Source organism: Pteropus alecto, unplaced genomic scaffold (genome assembly GCF_000325575.1).
Source record: "Pteropus alecto unplaced genomic scaffold, ASM32557v1 scaffold20, whole genome shotgun sequence".
Taxonomy (NCBI): domain Eukaryota; kingdom Metazoa; phylum Chordata; class Mammalia; order Chiroptera; family Pteropodidae; genus Pteropus; species Pteropus alecto.
In genome coordinates, this window is record NW_006436298.1 from 4,335,033 (window position 1) to 4,356,994 (window position 21,962).

The 21,962-nt window shown below is 36.1% G+C and overlaps 1 protein-coding gene and 1 pseudogene across 3 annotated transcripts in view; one reads left to right on the forward strand and one right to left on the reverse strand.

Moving 5' to 3' along the window:
* The window catches only part of NLN (neurolysin), an 81,196-nt gene that overhangs the window by 25,867 nt on the left and 33,367 nt on the right, over positions 1 to 21,962 (forward strand). For 2 of the 3 annotated variants that reach the window (XM_006913089.3, XM_025047663.1), the window contains exons 2-6: positions 7,529 to 7,788; positions 10,728 to 10,876; positions 17,395 to 17,502; positions 19,702 to 19,804; positions 20,708 to 20,868. In XM_006913089.3, the coding sequence (XP_006913151.1) occupies positions 7,529 to 7,788; positions 10,728 to 10,876; positions 17,395 to 17,502; positions 19,702 to 19,804; positions 20,708 to 20,868 (781 nt within the window). The remainder of the gene's footprint in view (positions 1 to 7,528; positions 7,789 to 10,727; positions 10,877 to 17,394; positions 17,503 to 19,701; positions 19,805 to 20,707; positions 20,869 to 21,962) is intronic. The other variant, XM_015590411.2, reaches the window with a different exon arrangement.
* LOC112480813 lies at positions 13,181 to 13,299 on the reverse strand (annotated as a pseudogene).

The following is a 21,962-nucleotide window of genomic DNA, read 5'->3' on the forward strand; positions in this document are numbered from 1 at the left end:
GTGGAAAAGACAGAGCTTTGTAAAAGGATAAGGAAGTTTGATTATCAGGAGATTGGGTGTATGAGAGAGATTCACCAGTCAGATGCTTTTACATTTGGTGATTGGCAGAAATACGAGATGTGAAAGGATACTCAGCAGAGAGAATACAATAAGTTCACAAGTGTTTGATATGTTGAGGGTCTAGTATTAGTACCAGGAAGCTTTAGGTAATATTTTATAACTTGACCTCCATAGCTAATAAGATCAACTTTTGTACATGTATACAAGTGAATATTACTCAACCATAAAAAAGTGAAATCTTACCATTTGCAGCAACATGGATGTACCTAGAGGGTATTATACTAAGTGGAATAAGTCAGACAGAAAGATAGATACTGTATGATCTCACTTATCTGTGGAATCTAAGGATCAAAATAAATGAACAAAGCGAAAACAGACTCATAGATACAGAGAACAAACTGGTGATTGTTGTATGGGAAGGGGTTGGGGCACTGGGTGGAAAAGGTGAAGGAATTAAGAAGTACAAATTTGTTACCAAGTAGTCTTGGCAGTGTAAAATACAGCATAAGAAATATAGTAAATAATATTGTAATAACTATGTATAGTTCCAGGTAGGTACTAAACTAATCCAGGAGATCACTTTGTAAATTATATAAATGTTTAACCACTATGCTGTACCCTGAAACTTGTATAAAATAATATTGAATGTTAAAAAAGATTAGCTCTTAGTTGTAAAAATCAACTAAGATTTTTCACATATCAATACTGATTTGTGAAATTTAAACAATCTTGTAGAAAAGCCACTTTTATATTCTAATCATATTGTTAGAACATTTGGCCCTGTTCCTTGTAGAAAGAACTAAAAGTCTTTTCTACTACACTGTTGCCCTTGAAATTAGTGCTTCCTCATACATACATATTTCTCAGAATGTTAGTAGGATTAAATGAAGTTTTTTACAATCTGGTACATAGGGACTACTCAGTAAATGACTTCTCTCTTTCTTACTTTCTGTTCTTTCTTCCCTCCAAAGAGGACACCAAGAGCACTGATAAGTAGTAACAAGAGTGGTGACTTCATAAAATCAGTGATGAAAAACATAACTTTGTGAACAGTAGGAATCAAGATGAGAAGAGCGTGGTTCTGATGAAATGGAATGGAACAAGAGAAATAATTAAAATAAACAGTCTGAAATTCCGGTCTGGGGGGATTGATGAAATACAGCACTCAGTAGCAGCTCATAGAGAAATATTAGTTCCAAAGAAAATACTAGGAACATTTGCCTTGTGTTTTGAAGAATTGGGGCAAATTTCAGGAACTGCCATGCAAACCATGGACTACAACGCAATAACCCTATAGAGAAAGGATGAGAACGTGGATAAAATGTAAATTGCGGAGAAATAGAAGTTACAACATTTTACATAATGGAGTTTCTTAGTCCTGGCTCTAATAAAACATACTTCTCTGCATGAATATTTATTTGTGATGATGAAGGAAAATGGTGTTGCTGTAAAGTGTTAGCCATATCAATCTCATCTCAGGTTCTTAATGAGCTTGGACTGTGCTCAGCAGTGTGCAATGTTTTCAGGTTGGGGGTGTGACAAAAGAAATGTACAATGGTTATTGTGCTTGAGAAAGTCCTAGTCTAATTTAGAATATAAGACAAGTCAGCTAAAGAGGTTAATGACTGTAATTTAAATGTCTAAAATGAATGACATAGATAAAAGGTGATAGAAGCTTAGATCTGGATGAACTGGAATGGTTAAAGAAGCTTTGATGGAAGGAAATGGAGGCCTTTCAGCTCTACTTCAAAAGAAAATGAATGCAGCAAGTCAGAATGTTTCTGAAAGTACATCCCATAAAATGTTTTGCAAAAGTTTTAAGACAATAATTAACTAAAAATAGCTGTGGCATGCTCATTTGTCCAAATGAAATTCTGCAACCTGGTGATCTCTATCAAAATCTATGCAGCTTGCTTACTTTGCCTAAGTACTTCAGTAGTTTGTTGGACACAGGAGACTACAGCCTAACAAACGCACCTTCCTGTCAATTCCAATATAGTATTCTGTGTTATATCTTGGTTAGAAATTTCAGTGTTGTGTGTTGAAGACACAAGACAGTGAAGAAGTTGCAGTTGGAACAGAAATAATAAAAAGCCTAGACACTTATAGAAAAAAAACTAGTGTTTAATTAGACAGTAGAAATATCAGATTTAATCTAGATTTTAATTTTCAAATAATTGTACCTGATAACTCCTGTAGAGAAAGACAGGATGACGCTATGTTGCTTGCTTTCAACTTTTGTAGCTCTAAGTTGCAGAAAGACAATTAAAAAAACCCTCATCAGATTATCAAGGGTACAAGCACAGTTGCTAGCGTGACTGCAGGTGCACTGGTTTTCCCACCCAGGTACAGGTCTCCAGGGCCGCAGAAGCACTGAAGGAGAAGAGAGAAATGTACCAACATCCGAAGCATTGAATGAGCTTGAAATCGTTACAAAGGGGATGAGGAGAGACAGCAAAATGACGAGGGAAGAGGAAAATAGAGACAATGCAGATAGAAAAATTCTCAGTAGATCAAAATCTTTTAGTTAGAAGTATAAGGGGATCGTTCTGTCTTCATTTACTTTCCTTGGTAAAAATTATAAATTCTGAAAGGAATTTTAAATGAAATCCCGGAAAGTGAGAAGACAAGGTATAAGATTAAAAAAGTTTAATGTGTTCTATTGACTCACAAAATCATGATTTCTAACTTCTGTTCCTTTCTTTTTACCCCTTCCACATTCGGGAATTAATATTACTTTAAGGAAGGGATAGTTTTTCATCCATTTCATAGGTATACAAAGATGATTATGGGAACATCTATTCAGCAAAGATGTAGGGGCTGACATCTCTATCAGTTTAACCGAGTTAAAATCAGGTTATGCTGTGACCGAACCCTCACCCTTTTGATAAATGTTAGGAAATAAATGAAAACCAATGGAGGTCATCTTATCAGTGAAATGTTGAGAGTAATTTTCTTTTAAAGCTGCTTAACAATAATGAAAATGTATCCATAATAATTGGTTTGTACCAAGAGGATGGTGAAAAGAGCAGAGTATTAAGATGTGAAAGTCCTGTGTTTTAGTTATCAGCCTTCCACTTGCTATTTATTACCTCAGTAATCCCACTGGTACTAGAACTTCCTTGGAAGCCCAATCAATCATAGTCATGGCTGACTCCTTTAAGGCCTCAGTTCTGTGTGTCCATGAGGCATTGTGGGAATAATTGTTTTAGAAATTTTCAGCGAGCTCCATACAGTGAACTTCATGTCCCTATTATTTCAGGCCATCACCTGAAGCTTATAAGACCTTCCAGTCATCCATCATTTCTTGTACTCTGACCTTTGTACTACTTTTTTCTGTGCTCATTCCTTTATCAGTTTTCATTCCTTTATCAGTCAGGGTCCTTGTGAGGCAAAGAACAAAACCACATTCAAACTGGCTTAAACAATAGACTCACTAACTAAAAAGTCTAGCCTCCGGGTCAAGCTTTAGAATTAGTTGATCTGGGGGCTCAGTGATCTCAGTAAATATCTGGTTTCCTTCCTTTATTCTTTCACTCACAGCGTTTATTTCGTCATAAGACAGGTTCCACTCTTTTCCATAATATAGATGCCAGCTTCAGTCAAGGATACAAGCTTACTCAGTCATACTCAATAGGAATAAGACCCCTTTCTCTCACAAGAGTTCTGAGAGTGGGGACAGCCAGCTTTAAAGATCATGGACTATGTGGGGGATGTGTGGGTACTAGGAAGAAAATATGTATATAATTAGACAGGGGGCAGAGGTGAATGGTAGGACAAGCAACTCATATTTAGCTTCCTATTATACTCTTAGACTTTTCGCTTGTTATTTCTGGAACCCTCGTCCCATAGTAAACAAACTCCTCCACTTTTTCATACTCTCTGGATCATCTCTTCCCCTTTTAACCTTTACTGAAATCCACTCAGCCTGAGGAAAATGTTTCCCCTACATCCGTCTTCTTTCCACATCTCATACCACAAAGTAAGGAAGAAAGATACACATTTCTCTGTTTCCCAGCTCCTACCCCCCTTATTCTTGCAGACCAACACTGCTTCACCATGGTATAAAATCACCTGTGAGGCTCACAGCCTGCTCTTACCGTTCTATACCCTGCCCATGATGTCCTCTCCCAGCCACCTGGTTGGTCCTCACCGTATTTGGTAGACTTCAGTTCCTGGTTCAGTCTTCCTTTCTATTCCCAGGCCCAACCATCGAGCCACTGACTCCAGTGTTCCCATCGACGTTTTATCTGACACTAGGTTGTAGGCTCTTTGCGCTCTTCAGCTTGTTCATATCAACCATCCACTTCCAGGAAAACATCTTGGATCTTGTTAGACTGCGTCACCTTTGAATTCTTAAATTCAAACATTTCACTAACTACTCCCATTTTACCTGTTACATTGGTATTACCGAGCCTGTAGTCTCTCTTCCTATCTAAAACAAATTGCTCCACCCATGCCTTATAAGCCATTTGTTCCCACTTCCATTAAGACCTTGCTTTATGTGTCATTTAATAATTAATGGAAAAAATTGGTTTCAAGTAGAATCATAAATGATAAATTGCTTAATGTATTCAAACAAAACAATGTATGTTTATTTCCAAATATTTTGATATAAGAGAAGGCGTTTTTGTCAAGTATGAATCATTTGATAGGCATCCCTCACTGTCCTTGCATAAACTACATCTAAAATGCATCATTTTTTATTTCCAGTTTCAGTTTCTTTTAAGTGGAACAAGAACACACATAAAGACACACATAAGTAATCTGAATTCAAAAATCTTCTGAATCTTCACAGTTCTTTCCTCAGATTTCTATAATAGGAGTTTTTGTGTTGGCTTTTTAACAACCATCTTTTTCAAAGTAGTTACATAATAGTTTACCTAAATAAGAAATCATTCTTTTTTGCATGCATTTAATCAAATATTTAAATTACATGAAAACAAGTACAGTAGGCATAAACATATTTTGGAACACATGGACTTGACCGTTGGTGAATATGTAACTCAGCTGGTTGAAGGAGAAATGTGGAAATACAATAGAAAATAGTCTGCCAGCCTTGAGTGTCACCATCAACCAGTATGTTTCACGTAAGAGACATCAGTTAATTTGGAGAGACAGTTAAGGGCGTCAGTATTTAGGTCTCTCCCATCTTAGAAATGCATCCTTTCTGTGCCCCAGCCCCTTCCATCTGCACAGAGTTAGTTCTCCTTATTCTCACAGCTAACTCTACAGAGAATTGCTTGGGCGCACTCTTCCAGTTCTTTACCTTCTTAGTAGCCCTCCACCATAGTGATCTGACTTTCACCCCTACCACCCCCCTCCAACACTGCTCTTGCCAAAGTTATCAATGACATTCTTGTTGCTAAATAAAGATAGAAGAGATTCTTCTATCTTTCTTGAGATTTGTACAATAATTGGTACAGTTATTCACTCCCTCCCGTTTCCAGTGCTTACTTTTCACAACTTCTTAGACCCAGCCTGGCTTGGTTTTCTTTCTTCATCAGAGATTAGACTTCAGTTAGAACTCAGTTGTTCTTCTGTTTTCACTCTACAGATTCCCCTGGGCCGGTTCAACGACCCGTATAATTTCAATTACCATTTAATATAAATGGATTCCACTTACATGTGGCACAGCCACTTGGCATGTCCAAAGTTGAATTTCTCTTTTTTTTGTCCAAAGATCCTCCTCCTCCCCTTCTAAGTTCCCTGTTTTAGTGACAGCACCACCATCTATCCATCCAGTTCTAAGACAGAAACCTGGACATCTTCCTGACTCTCTCGCCTCTCCCACACATCCATTCAGTACCAACTAATATTGATTCTACTTCCTGAATGTCTTCCAAATCACTTCAATTCCCCATTTCCTAGTACAGTGTACCATAGTCTTATGCCTCAATTACAGTAATAGCTTCCCTCTAAAATGATCTCTCTTTTCCAAACCTTTCAACTCACTATAATTTGAACGATTTCTCTAAAATGCATATTTTATCTCGTTTCTCCCCTGATTAAAACCCTTTAATGGCTCTCTCATTGTCTTCAGAATAAGGTTGAACTCTTAACAATTCCCAAGGCTCTGCATTTAGTACTTCTTAGTTACCTTTTTCAGACTTCTCACTCCTTACAGCCTTTGGGCTTCAGATAGTTCCTGCACATTGTGCAGATATCGGCTTGCTCATTGTTCTTTCTGGAAAATTCCTAGAAACATTCTTTCTGTGGTCTTTCAGAGTCCCCTCTATTTACCCCTATCATAGCACTCATCTCAATATAATATAATCACCTGTTTATCAATTCATCTTCACTATATTATAATATCAGGATCTCAGTCAAAATGCTTTTTTATCCTCAGTGCCTATCACAGTGGCCAGACACAGTACACCCTCATAAATATTTGTCGAGTGAATGACCTTAAATGAGTCAGCCTCTATGAGCCTCAATTACACCATCTATTAAAAGGGAATAATGTCCTACCTACCTCATAGGGTGGTTTTGGGGCCTTGTAAGATAATAGGAGTGAAGTTTAGCATAGTGGTTAAGAGTGTGGAATCTAGATCTATACTACCTGGCTTTTAATAGTTACATGTAATATAATTTTTAATGGTTATACATAATACTATATAACTAGCTATGTGACCTTGGGCAAGTTACTTAACTTCTCTGTTTTAGTTTCCTCTTTTGCAATATAAGAATAATCACAGTATCTGCCTAGAGGATTGTTGTGAGAACTGCATTAATAAATGGAAAGCATTTAGTACAGTGCCTAAACACACAATAAATGTTATCTGTTATAACATTTTTATTTACTAGCTCTAAAATTATCAATACATACAAAATACATGTATATGTAAATAGATACACACATGTCACCAATTTTTAGTTTGAATGTTTAAGGGAGTGAAGGGTTGGTATCATTTTTCTTGATTTATTTTTTCTTTTTTCTTTTATGATGTCATAGCCATACCAGAGTTTGTTTTCCAAATCTTAAATTCAAATTCCCATTCTTGAATTACACAGTTTTGGTAGAAAAAAAAAAACAACAACAACTGTTTTAATTGGTGTTCAATGTTAAAAGAGAATTTTTGAAATGTTTCCTTGCTGAATTCCAAACATTTTTTGAGTCTACATACATAATAGGTGGACATTAGCTCAGGGAAAATATTTAAATAAGAAAGATTACTGGTTTAATTTATAAAGGACAATTATGTCTTTGACACCTACCTTTATTTTTCTAATGACTGAAGAATTTATTGTTTGGAAAGTACAAATTCTATTAATCCATAACTAGTCAAGAAAAAAAGAAAATACAAGAGCAGTTAATTTTGTGTATATGTGTTTACCTGAAAGAAATTTGTCCAATTTATTAAAAAGTTCTTTTTAATTTAAAATTTAATTAGATAATATACATTTGTGTATTGACTTTGGACCAGCAGAAATGCCTAACTTTTATTCTTTTTCTGATTCTTTTTAGAGTTGGTGGTTGTAGGATTTTATTCAAGATGACTTTAGGAAGAGAAGTAATGTCTCCTCTTCAGGCAATGTCTTCCTATTCTGCGGCTGGCAGAAATGTTTTACGATGGGATCTTTCACCAGAGCAAATTAAAACAAGAACTGAGGAACTCATTGTGCAGACCAAACAGGTGTACGATGCTATTGGAACGCTTGACCTTGAGGAAGTAACTTATGAGAACTGTTTACAGGCACTGGCAGATGTAGAAGTGAAGTATATAGGTGAGTAGGATGTAAAAGCACATCAATATTTCATTTTGTGGGCATCATAAACCATTTTACGCTTTCTGTCTTGGCAATCCATTTTCCAATTTTACAGGACATTGATTTTTACATAATGATTAATTAATTGCTTAGAATTAAATTACCTAAGATTAAATTTTTTATTACTTTGGCAAAGGTGCTATAAAATGTACACTCTCATTACAACTGCTTTCTGGAGAGCATTTTGACAATCTATATCAAAACTTTTAAGAAGTTTATACACTTCTTCAGTAATTCTACGTCTAGGCATTTAAGCTAAGGAAATAATCAGATACAGAAAAAAATCATGTATAAATTTATATATAAACAGGTACTCTATCATAGCAAAAGTTTAGGAACAATCCTTAAATGGAAACTCATAGAATGGCTAAGTAAATTATGATACATTCACCCTCTGTAACACTGTGTAGCCATTAAAATCATGTTTAGGAGTAGTATTTAATGACCTTTATGCTTTTCTGTACTTTCATATATTCTACACTTAAAATATATTATTTTTATAATATAAGTATAGATCCTTTGAGTTATAAGAAAAAGATTCACCCTGGTGACCTCTAAGGGCTGAATATATTTTGTAGGATAATTATGGCTAAAGAACCTTGACTGTGTGTCCAGCCTTCATAAGAATACAGTACTAAATCTGTAGAGCTAGATATCATAAACATTTGTATGACTACCACAATTTAAAGTTTGTCCGAGATCCTCTACAGCCCTAGCGACCTGGTCATCTCTTTACTCCCACCAACTCCTCAATACTAAGAATTCCCCACCCTGTGTCCCACCACAGAGGGAACTTGGCTGTTCTCTCTGACCTCTGCAGTCAGTTCTGTTTCAGTTTCTGCTTCTACTACCAACTGCTTCTCTCTCATTAGTGGCTACTGAATCTTGCTACTAGTCTTGAGTTTAAAATTTAATAAAAAGGATCCAATTGGTCTCATTAATCAAAATCAAAGGGATGAGGTTGGTGCCATTCAGCAGTTGTCCCAGCAGGGAATTTTATGTGCATCTCTCACCCTTTATGTGGTTTGTCCTTGGTTCACATACATCTTTAGTCATTTATGGCCAAGCTGGTGTGTTAGCCTGGTAACTTATGTGTTTAACAAATCTAAAATTATATCAGTGGGGGGAAAAAAAACAAAGTATATTTTTAAGGATTATCTTAAATTCTGTTTTTTTTTTCCAATAATACATATTTTAAATATACTTTTAGTTCTGTGGTATCTGTTCTTGCTCATCCATAAATTTATCTTTGTGGGTTAATCATACTAGGAATAAATTTTTAAAGACTAACTTTCTCTTATTTGTGTATGTCCTCAGACTTCATTCTGCCTCCAGCACTAGTTCTTAAAATCCCTTTCGTCTAGTGTCTAGTACTGGGCTTTAGCATTGTTATAGTTTGGCAGTGAGAGCACAAGTCTGGTTCCAGGTCTTTGTGGCAAAGGAGGGAAGGAAATGGTTTTCATTATTATTATTTAAGAAGATGATGCCAGTTTTAGGCTTCTATATTTTATTCTGCTCATTTAGTTCTTGAGCGATTTTGATTTCTTCTTAATAATCTTCTTGAGTTCATTTTAAAAAGCAAACAGAAATTGTAACTATATAATTATATCACTTAAACAAGTGCTGTACGTACTAAATTTTTAATCTGTTCCATTCTTTCTGTAATTTATGGACGTAAAATTAGATACTAAATCAAATCCTAAAAGAATACTAATCTAATTTGATTTTTTAAAACATACATTATGAATTTATTCAGATATTGTGGCAATTTTTTTATACCTTTATACCTCTTTATTTGTAACAATAAAGAGGACTAATATTCATGAGGTAGCTTGTTTAACTGTACAATTTCTTAGTATATAAAGGATAGCTCTACTTTCCATCATATATTACATGTGTAAATTTTACCTATGTATAATAACTTCAAAGTACTAAAGATAACAAAATAAAAATGTATTCAATACATTGCCACAGCATAAGCACAACCATCACTATAAATTATACTCGTGGGGTTTTTTTTTGTTTTTTTTTGGAGTGTGGGTTATTTCACTGACATCAGATTTTTACCTAATTAAAGTCAAAATACAAATATAGGAAAAATCCAAGAACCAACTTTAATATGTGAAAATTAGAGTAGACTATATTACCACAATCATTTGATAGGAATATCTCCAGTATTCAGATGCTTACTGGATGTGTCCACTGAGATTTCTGGAAATCTTCTGAAATTGTATAGAGCTTCTTATGTTTGTATAAATGTTTGCATTGTAGGGAGGTCTATAACTTCCATTAAATTCTATAGAAAGTCTGTAATAAATGTTAAGAACTTCTAAATAAACCTCATCCCACTAAATTGGGCTGCTTGTTTTTGAAACGTCCTCTGTCTCTGCCTGTCCTCAGGCTTGCAGTCTCTCCTCCAGTATCCTACGGAGCTCTTCCTTTCACTCCAGCATCTCTAAAGTCCAGCCTTCTCCATAAAACATTACACAGCGCTCCAGCCCTGTGTTGCTGCCTTTGGACTACTATCCCATTCATTTAACAACTAATCCATTCTGTCCTATATGGTTCTTTATCTTTTTATGTACTGTTTCCCACCCCCCACTCCCCTGATGATAAAATGCCTCAGTATAAAACTGTGTCTTTATCTTTCTACATTCCCAGTTAGTAAATGACACCCTAAGCATACTTTAATAGGTGCTCAGTGCACACTCTCATTGTTCCCAATAATGACCCAGGGACAGCCAAGTCCTTCATTAGATGCCGTTCTTTGATAGCCTTAGGAACCTTTAAAGAAAGTATTTGAAAAACTTTTATCAAGATACTTATTCATCTAGTTAGGAGGTATTGACCTTAATACTGATTCGATGAGTCCTTACAGTTTTTCTCTCTGTTAACAGTAGAACGAACCATGCTAGACTTTCCCCAGCATGTCTCCTCTGACAGAGAAGTACGGGCGGCAAGTACAGAAGCAGACAAAAGACTTTCTCGTTTTGATATCGAGATGAGCATGAGAGAAGATATATTTCTGAGAATTGTTCATTTACAGGTAAGTGGTGTTATAAATCCCTTTAAGGGAAAAAAAAGTCTATAGTAATAAAGAAGAAATCTGGACCAAGAATAAAAGGCATGTGAATGCTTCTAGATTTTGTTTTTAATTATTATAATAAGGGGCATAGCATAGTGTTATATAATGTTATACCACTTAAATTTGGTTGCTAATTACATTCACTTAAAATTAAAGACCAAGTATAATCTATAAATCTAAGGTTTGTTTTTTCTTTTATGGTGACATTGGTTAATGAAATCCAGTAAGTTTCAGGTGTACAATTCAACAGTAAGGCATATATATATGTATGTATATATATATATATATATATCGCTATTAAATCATAAAGTTATGAACTTGATGGTTCAATGTAAAAACCCCTTTGAATTTTTAAAATATTGCAAGGTTTATATTAGATCAGATCAACCAGAAGCAAATGGAATCAAGCTGATTATCTATAAATATCGTGTGGTTTTGGCTGTCATATTGATGACCTGCTGTTGATGGTACACGCCAAAATCATTCCTGTTTGTCATCCTTACATTTTCTAGGACTCATGGAATTTATGGATAATGAATGGTTTAGATGGGTCTACGTTGAGCGTTTTGATCTTTTTATCACCAATGTTGATATCATCATATCTTTGCTTTGAATTTTTATTTTCATACCTCAGCAACAATGCTTTATAAGCCTAGGCATTTTTTGTTTAATTTTGATGTGTCTTTATGCAAAAACTCAAAAATTTTGTTCCTTTTAGTAAATTTTGACAAAAGTCAAAATAAAAAGCTGTGTAATTTCAAATGTTTTATTTGTAGCTCACTATAGAATATGTAATCAAGAATTTATTTAGACATATAAGAGTATATGCTATCTATTGTCTTGTGTCAGACAAGCATTTTTCACTCTATAATTTATAATCATCTATGTGGTTCACAATTGTTCCTCTTTGGCACTATAAAAATAACAGATTAAAATAACTTTATGATTATTCTTTATTAGTTAAATTGTTCCCTTTTTTCTTTTTGACCCCAGTTATTCTATGTGATTCAAATCATGCCCTTTATAGTCTCCTATTGTTATTTCACCCCCAAATAATCTAATTTCCATTCTAGCTATGTATCATATTTGTATTTTAAAACTTTCCTCAGAATTTTAATTTTTTTCGACTAACTTTTTTTCTGTCCTGACTTCTAAGTTCTGGTTTGGGATATTCTAGCATCAAAAAGCTATTTCAATCTTTATGTTATTAATTGAGTCTAATGTTTTTGTTACTATTCTACCTTCTCTGATTCTTGTGACTGTCATCAAGATATGGGAAATTTGTTACTCTAAGTTTCTTTATTATACTTTTAAATTTTATATATATTGCAGACTGATCCCACTAACTTTGGGAATAAATTGCTTCCTGTGTAGTAGACTAGAAAGGAGACTAGCACAGCATGGCACAGCACCAATGATTTGTCAGATTTGTGTATTTGTTTGGGCTGGTTCACTTTAGGGTTTTATTGTAATAATTTATAGCAGTTTCAGGCTCCATAATTTTTCCTCTTTCCAGTGGAGTGATTACTCTTATCCATGTGGGTTATTGTGGGAACATTTTAAGGGCTTTTACAATGTCTGGTAAGGCTATATCACAATTATGAAAAATAACTGCTGTGTTTGTTTATATATTCAAGCTTACTTGGTGAATTTAGTTACCTTTAAATGCCTTCCTTTGACAGATAGTTATGTTTATTTAGGCAGTTTTTTTTTTAATTTTTCAATTATAATCGACATTCAATTTATATTAGTTTCAGGCATACAGCATAGCTGTTAGACATTTATTAAACATGAAGTGATCACCCCAATAAGTCTAGTACAGGCAGTATTTTTAAATCTAGAACTATCAGCATCAGTTTTCTTCTAGAGTTGGACACTTTAATAAAAGGCGAATCATCTCATTTCACAGCCCTGACAAAGGTTTCTTAATTATTGGCTAAAAATACAGCAAAGATCAAAAAAGGTTTTATAGACACTCTTCCTAGCCATGTTGGTGAGAAAATATACAATGTCTTCATGTTAAAACAACTCAAGGATACAGTATTTTATGGAATATTATAATATTCCTGTGGCCTGCTAAATAATAAGTACAGAAAAGGGATCCTTTAGTGAAATAGTCTGAATTATTCATGTAAGCTAAATTGAGAAATATAAGTTATCTGTTAGATTATTTATATTTTTTCAGAGCTGTGAGCTTTGGTCTTGCCACTTTATCTTAGCCAATTAGTGATTTATTTATTTATTTTTATTTTTAAATTTTTTTTACACCTACAGCACCCGGTATTCCTAGGTGGTTTCCTATCCAAGTACTAACCAGGCCCGACCCTGCTTAGCTTCCGAGATCAGACAGGATTGGGCTTGTTCAGGGTAGCATGGCCATAGACTTCCAATTAGTGATTTAAACAGAAAAGTTTTAATGTTACTATGTAAATGTATTGGTCATAAGATTAAGTGTTGTGATGTATTCTACCAGCCATGGAGACCCGGTGCCAAAATAAAATACAAGAACCAGTGCTTTAAAACCATGGCAGGAAAAAAGGGGTTAGGGGAAAGAAGGGAAGAAGAGGGGAGGGAAAGAAGGAGGGAAGGAAAAGAAGGAAGGGAACGAGGGAAAGAAGGAAAGAAGGGAGGGAAAGAAGGGAAGGGAAGGGGAAGAGGAAAGGAAGGGAAGGAAACTATGTCCAAAATTCAACATGGTAATGATCATTCTTTTTACTTACCAAGATTTTTGATTTTAAAATGTATTGAGTCTAGTCATTGGTCATAATCGATACTACTGAAACTTGCACTTTTGTCAGGCTCTTAAAAGCCTAGAGATCCCATATAAAGTATCAACTACCTTGCCTTAATTTTCCCATTAGACAGGCACTCCTCTTTTGTGCTTCCCAAGTACTTACCTCTGGTTCTACTCACTACATGGTATTGACATCTGCTAATGTATCTTTTTCGCCTTCATATGACTTAAAGCGCCTCAAAGATATTCATCTTTGTTTCCCTGGTGCCTGGCACAAATAGCAGCTCAGTAAATGTGTGTTGAATGAAACTGAACTCATCCCAGTTAAAATGTGTCTTCATGAAGTGTGATTCCCCACTCCCAGAGTCCTCAGTCTGCCTGTAGCCCACACAAAAGCAGCAAATCTTATGGCATATTGAGTTAGTAGTCAACAAGCAGACCTTTAGCAGCCCTTCTGCCCTAGCTGCCTAAGAGTGTCCTCTTCATGATAGTAGGATTAAAAACTAAATATAACTGTTGATAAAAACAAACAATGGCAAAAAACAAAACAGGAAAAAACTGCAAATATAACACATTTAATTAAACAAGTTATACTTCTATTTTAGTTTTTGCAATAAGATCTGTCATCTTATATTTCTTTAGCATATTTGAAGTTTACGAATCAGTTTTTCTAAATGATATTCAGAGTAATGTACTGGCTTAATCGTCAGAGTTCTTTTAACAACATTGCAATTTCTACTTTGTATACACAATACAGAAAATCTCACTGAAATAATTTAATATTTTAGAAGCTGGAAATATGAAGGTCTTGTGAAGAAGAAAAGGACAAAGTCAAGAGACAGAAGCTGGGGAGGATTTGGGGGAAATTAAGACAACTTTTCACTTTTTTATTATGAAATTATAAAGAATGATCATGAATTAAGGATGGTAATGCAGTAGCATGGCATTTTGGGCAACGTACTAAACTAAGAATTTGAAGAACTTATTTCTATCCTTTTGAAGAACTAAGAATTTGAAGGGGCATGTATTCATATAAAACTAAGAATTTGAAGAACTTATTTCTACACTTTTACCACTAAATAGCTTTGTGATCATAGGAAAATCATTTACCCTCAGTTTTCTTGTCTGTAAAGTTAGTATACAAAATACAAGCATGTGTATAAGGGTGTGTGTGTGTGTGCGCGTGCACGCGTGTACGTTCACACACTTACATAAAAGCTCTTTGTTACAGAAGAAGTTAGAGAGGAGACTAAATATTGTCACCACAGAGTTAAAAAAGAGCCCTGCTGTCAGATTATATAAATTTGCAAAGTACTTCAGAGAACTCTATCCCCCAGCCCCTACTCCTAAAAAGGAGAAACCACACCCAAAAAGGCCTGAGACCTGATTCAGATTCAAGGGGATTAAATTCTTGTTCAGGAAGGAAGGTGCAAGTATAGCAGAGCAGTCTAGAAGTGTTGGCCGAATCTCTCTTAGAAAATCCTTGGGCAGTAATTCTGACCTTGCCTGGCCAGTATAAGGTAGAATATTATGATCAGCTCTGGGACAGGAATGTGCATGAGAAGCACATTTTAGAAGTACCTTACTCCTAACAGAGCCCTCCGGAGTTTTCCTGAGACCTCAGAGTCTAACCAGCAAGGGGTGTCTGATTATAATTGAGTCAGATTTTTGTGGTAAATCATGTATTTCGGTACAGATAATTAGTCAGGGATGATTTTTCTCAGAACTTCCTTCTACCTGTTTACACCTGTATTAACTATTTGGGGAATAAGTAGTTTTACCTAATCCAGACCATAAATTTGGAGTTTACTGGGCTGAGTATACTTCTAGGCTTTCTGAGGTAGCAGCCCTGCTACTCGCAGATGTGGCAAGTCCAGGCCAACCTAGTATGAGGTCCAATCCCGATCAAGCAGAGTGTAGAGTAAGAATTCTGCTAAGACTTATGATGAGTTTCTGTCCTAAACTTAGAGCTAAATGTGCCCAGGTGAACCCTGGGAACCCAAGTCCCCACACTGCTGTCCCACTGTGTGCCTGGCTTCTACCTTGGTCACTGCCCTGCTGGGACGGCCCTGTGCTCTGTATCTCAGCCTGCTCAGCTGGGTCCTTCACAACTTACTCAGCTCTCGCCAGGCCCTCTTCACCTGGGATTTTTTTTTCCCTCTCCCCCAGCTGCACAGAGCTACTGCTTACGTTCTCCCTAACCTTAAAACTTCCAGTTTTGAACTGTCTAGAGACTCCTGTTGCCATGCCCCACACTTCAGGACAGACTTTCTGGCGCTATTAAGGCCAGCCCTGATCAACCCAGGTTAATCACATCTGAATGAACACTGTGATTTGAACTGCTGGCCATCCCTTAGGGAACCAGCCCACAGCCCAGTTACCTCCCTAGCCTCTTCCCATTGCAGACACCTGCTTCTGAGATCCCAGTGTGTGCCCATACCAGCTAGGAAGGATTCCAACTCCTACCATGCCAGCATGCTCAGATATTCTCCAAGGACATAAGAGGAGGTTATTATGGAAAAAAGAGTCTAACTGTTCTCTGCCTCCACTGAGAATAAACTCAGGGGAAACTGTGAGTAATGTATGTACAACAAGTGTTTTACTACTATGACAAAATTTTTTGTTGGTAGATGAAGTGAGATACAGATTGTTGTATTAAGGAGTACTCTCAGAATATAACTCAAGATACCTGCTGCAACAAAATGTGCCAACAATCTAAAATGCAAGCTTTAAAGGTAATCCCAGTTCTATAAAGATCTAGTTAGTTGGGAAAACATAAAGCTCAGGGATGGACAGCCCAGGTCTTTCATGGAAAGAAAGTACAACCAATGGTGGGACTCTTAAGTTGGAGAGGTCTCTAAGGCTCTAGAGACAGAAATCCCCCATTGGCTCTCAACCAAACTGAATCTGTTACACCTACCAAATCTGTCTGGAGTCCATTTCCTCCCAGAGACCACAGACTGACCACCCATCCAGATGTACCATGTGTACTCTGCCACCTGTTTTGAAGAAACATCTGGTGTTTTCATACATTGCCATGGCCAAGGGAATTGTTCATTTGCCTCCAGGGCCCTTCGTTCTTTTGAGTGAGTGCTGTTTGTGTTGCTTGAATGCAGGTTCAAATGTAGTGTCCAGCTTTCCTCCTCTGTGCGTAGTGCTGACTCATTTTCCCTAGATACTCATTCATACGCAGCTTGCTCTCTCTTGCCAAATGATAATAAGGCATTTTTAAAGTTTTGGAATCCTTTTGCTGGGGTTTTATCTGGCTGTCCTTTTTTAGTATGTTGGCAAAAGAGCCCCACTCTCCATTTGTAGAATTTGCCCTTTCTTTTTTTCCTGCCTTTTAAGTAGAAGCAGGTTAGCAAATGATAGAAAATTAAATCCAGATGATTTGTGATAAGGAATATTTTTTGTGAGAAAGACCACTTGGTCATAGAGAATGCTCAGAATAAGATTATGTAAATGTTTCTATTATCACACTTTCAAATGGTACAGTCACTCTTGATTCTGATACAAGGCAAGGCCATTCTGGTTAGCTTTTTGTTTATTTAATTTTTCTGTTTTAAATGAGCAGAAGTTCACTAAAGTATAGGAGAAGTTAGGTCTTCAAAAGGGCCTGTTTCATAATCATCTATGTGCTTCATAGCCCCATAGAGATGATGGATAAATTTGCTTTGGCCTCATAGTTTATAATTTACCCAGGCACTGAGGTAACAGAAATGGGTGTCACACTCTTTAATTTCAGGAAACCTGCGATCTGGGGAAGATGAAGCCTGAAGCCAGAAGATACTTGGAAAAGTCGGTTAAAATGGGAAAAAGGAATGGGCTCCATCTTCCAGAACAAGTACAAAATGTGAGTTTACGTTTCCTTTTCTAATTGGAAAGGAAAAAGAATAAATAAAAATACAACAAAAAAAAAATAGAAAATAGGAAAACATGTTTGTAGTATGAGAAATAATGTATAATACAAATCCATTTACAATGTATTTGGTAGTCGATGGTTTTAAATTCTGCAACTCTTATTCACCTCATGGTGACTGACAGACAACTGATAATTGATTTTTTTCTTTAATCCTTTAAAAGTTTTATTTGTTTCATATGTTCCGGGCTTATTTTCTCCGCTCTGTCTTATATTCTCTAACAGCTAGTTCCAGGTCTTAACAGTTGATTTGTATTCTCATTCCCTTGGTCTTACAGAGACAGGGCACTGGAAATAAAATCCTTATGATGGAATGTTCTAAAACCAGTACTTTGGAATGGAGCATGCTATGATTAATACATGCCCCTTAAGGGCAGAGAGATTAGCTGCTCAAAAGTGCTTCTCAAACTTTTTCTTTTGTGTAATGCCAGTCAGATCTTCCAATTTCATAAATAAACTAGGCTGCAGAATTAATTCATTCTTTTGGAAGAGGTAAAAAAATAAGACATGATTTATTTCCAGGTAGTTCTTCTAGGCAGTAGAACTGAAAATAAGTTTGAAAGTAATACAAACCAAGTGATGTCAGAGTGGTAGATATACCTAAAGGCGCTACTGAGATATGGCATCTTTCTCCCATCTAAATGCTCTTCGAACAACTTGTATCCTCTCCATCCTAGTTACAGGAGAAATTTAACTGATCCCTCTTACCTGACTTGCCTTCCTGGTCAATCATCAGTTCTTTTGGGCGCATGAACACTTTATTAGTTAAAATGTGTTTGCTTGCAGCAACAAAACCCTGTTGAAACAATTTAAACAATAAATTGATTTGCTCGTGTAACTGGGAAGGTAGTTGGGCTTCATGGATTATTTGATACAGATGCTCAGTGGTGACATCAGCCACCTACTCTACCTTCTATTTCCCTACTCTGCCTTCTTCAGTGTTAGTGCTATCCAAAGGTGTCTTCTTTTTATTTCTAAAATATCTAGAGGTCTAAAAACCCAACCATCCAGAAAGACATAGAGAAGCCCCCATCAAACCTCCCCTCATGTCTTAATGACCCAGATTGTATCATATGCCTAATTCTGAATCCCCGTTTAGTCAGGGGAATGCCAGGCCTGGGTTACCTGAACCAGTTACTACTGCAGTGAGGATGGGATCCTAACTGGTGCAGAGGTCATACCCCTGGAACTTCAGATAGGATCAGGTTCCACTCAAACCACATGACTGCTGTAGAGTGTGGAGGAAGTGGAAGAGAACTCGGGGAGACAACCAGAATATTCAAAATGACACTGTATGTGTTAAGTCAGCAGTCTCAAATTTAGTGTTCTTCAGAATTACCTGGAAGGCTTGTTAAAACTCTGAATACGGGGACCCACCTCTGAGAGTTTGTGTTTCACTTTGTTTGGTGTATATCTCAAGAATTTGTATTTCTAACAAATTTCCAGGTGATGTTGATGTTTCTACTCAGGGCCACATTTTGAGAACCAGTGTGGTTTATATAAATTTCATTATCTTGAAGTTTTACAAGAGTGGGACAGATTCATAAAATTATTTCATGTTTTTTTCTTGTGATTTTCTTCTTACTGCTTCCTTTGATGTCCCACCTAAAACTTTTTATATAAAATTCGTCTTTGTTTGTAAACGTTCTATAAAACTAAGACGTAACCTTTTTTCCAAAGCAACCATAGAATTAATTATTCAGTTTTTATCTCTTGGCTTACTTCACCAAGTACTGATTTACTAAATTAAAATTTTGAATTGGAAAAGATTAAAACTGTGCCAATTATTAATGGGCTACTAGATTCATTCATTCATTCAGCAACTATTTATTGTGTGTGTACTCTGTGCCAGATTCTGCTTTGACTATACTTGGTAAATTCATTTCTTGAAAATTTACGACGGTTTTTAACACATCATTAGGATTGCTGTTTTATACATGTTACATATGGATACTCGAGGACACAACATAGAAGACTGCAGAAAGCTGTTTTATCAAGCACATCTCTAAGAAAGTACTTCCTAAGGGTTGGATACAGAAATCAATCTTCATATAAACGTGAAACTTACTTGACTGATGGTTAGAAAAGTGAAAGTTTTCTTGTTAATATCCCATATTTGTGTCTTTGTTTCAGGAAATCAAAACAATGAAGAAAAGAATGAGTGAGCTATGTATTGACTTTAACAAAAACCTCAATGAGGATGATACCTTCCTTGTATTTTCCAAGGCTGAACTTGGTAATTTTTTCTTATTTTTCTAGATTAAATTATATAGTTTAGGCAATAATGTCACCTCACGATTTGCCAAATCGAAGTTAAAAGAATTCTTTTAAAAAATGATCCAGTGCCTTCTACAGAACCCACTATCCCTTGTATAGAAAAGACAACCAAGCAATGCCTAGATTTTTTTTATGAATATATTCTTATTTTATTTTATTTTTAAAATTAATTATTTTTTTTTATTATGGTGACATTGGTTAACAAAAGCCAGTAAGTTTCAGGTGTGCAATTCAACAGTAAGGCATATATATATTGCATTGTGTGTTCACCACTCATAGTTAGATTTCTTTCTGTTACCACGTATTTGACACCTTTCACCCCATCTACCTCCCCCCTCTCCCTTGCCCTCCATTCTCTGGTAACCGCTAATCTATTGTCCATGTCCATGAGTCTCTGTTAACAATGCCTAGATTTTAGACTAATAAGAGTGCATACTAATTCTAGAGACAGTTCTGAGGAGATTTCATAATCTTTCTTGGTAACTTATGTTGTTTAACAGCCATTGGTGCATTGAAAATTTTTTGGCCTTACAATGCCCCCTATATCATAAGTTAAACAAGTATCTTCTTGTTCTGTTCTGGATCTTGCTTGGCTTAATTTTGCCTCGTCTCTATCAACACACCATTAACACAAGTACACTGAAGCCTACTCATATTTCAAATTACCATCTCCTAAGCCACCAGTTCTGTAACCACCACCACCACCATTCCAATAACATCAAAATAATATTATAAGAATTGTCATTTTACTTGAATTTTAATTACTCCACAAAATTCCTAGAGTTCTTAAAGGCACCATGCCAATACTAAATTAACCAATAATGGTGGAAAAATTAATGTATGAAAAAATAATTTTTTGCAGGTGGTCTTCCTGATGATTTCATTGACAGTCTAGAAAAGACAGGTGATGACAAGTATAAAATTACCTTAAAATATCCACACTATTTTCCTGTCATGAAGAAATGTTGTATCCCTAAAACCAGAAGGAAGATGGAAATGGCTTTTAATACAAGGTGTAAAGAGGTACTTTAGATGTTTGTCTTTTTTGTTTGTTTTTGTGGAAGATTTTAAGAAAAGGGTTTTCTTTGTTTACCAATGTTGAAGTCAGCTCAGAGACTATATCCCCATTTGTGTGAGCATTATGCTTTCTAATTCCTCAGACCTACAAGATTTATCTTTTTCCTTGCTCATTGGCATCCTGCTTGGTATGGCCACAGGCTGTTACTCTAATAAAAATAGAATGGATTAAATAAACTAAAAGTTGTATTCTACTCTTAAGTGAACAGTCCAGGGCTGATGGGGCATCGCTCTTTCCTCCCCAAGTGACTTCCAAGGGCATTTCGGTTGTCACCATTTCCCAGCCCGTTGGGAAGAGAGAAAATAAAGTACAGAACCAGTATTTTAAGAAGACCTAGAAATGACATATATCAACTCTATTCACATCCTGTTGACCCAAATTCCATCATATAGCCAAATATAACTACAGAGGAGGCTGGGAAAGATAGTCTTTAATTGACAGCCATTTGCTCAGCTGAGTGCATTCTCTTACTAAAAGGAAAAAAAGAAAAATGAGAAATTCTTCTAGTTGATTCTAAAAGACAACCAGCCACCTGCACCACAGTCTGTCTCTCTGGCTAAGTAACCACGAGCATCTTTTTTTCCACATGTCACGCCCATTCATGGTGTGTCAGGTCCCAACCAGTTACTGCTTTGCGCTTTCAAAGACTAGGCTCTCTGGGTGATACACATCCTCCCCAGTTGTAGCGTCTCATGATCTAGCAACCTGTGAAAACAAGTTGTTTGGCCCGTTCACCTCCAGAACAAACACCCAGTGGTAGAATAGGAACAGAATAACCACACTAAAAACTCCCATTTGAAAAAGGAAAGAATAGGAAACAGCAGGCGCATACCAATTTTCAGAAACAGTTTGGCGGGAGTCGTGAGGATTCCATGCTGTGGTGAAGTTCCTTGGATGGCCCATTGTGCCTCAGGTCTCCTTTCTGGCAGGATTTCCTTTAATCATTGTTTTCCATAGCCCCTGGTTTTGCCTGCAGGGAATTCTTTCTTGTCCTTAACCTTCCTTGACCGAATCCTGGGTGGTTATTAGTATAGTATAG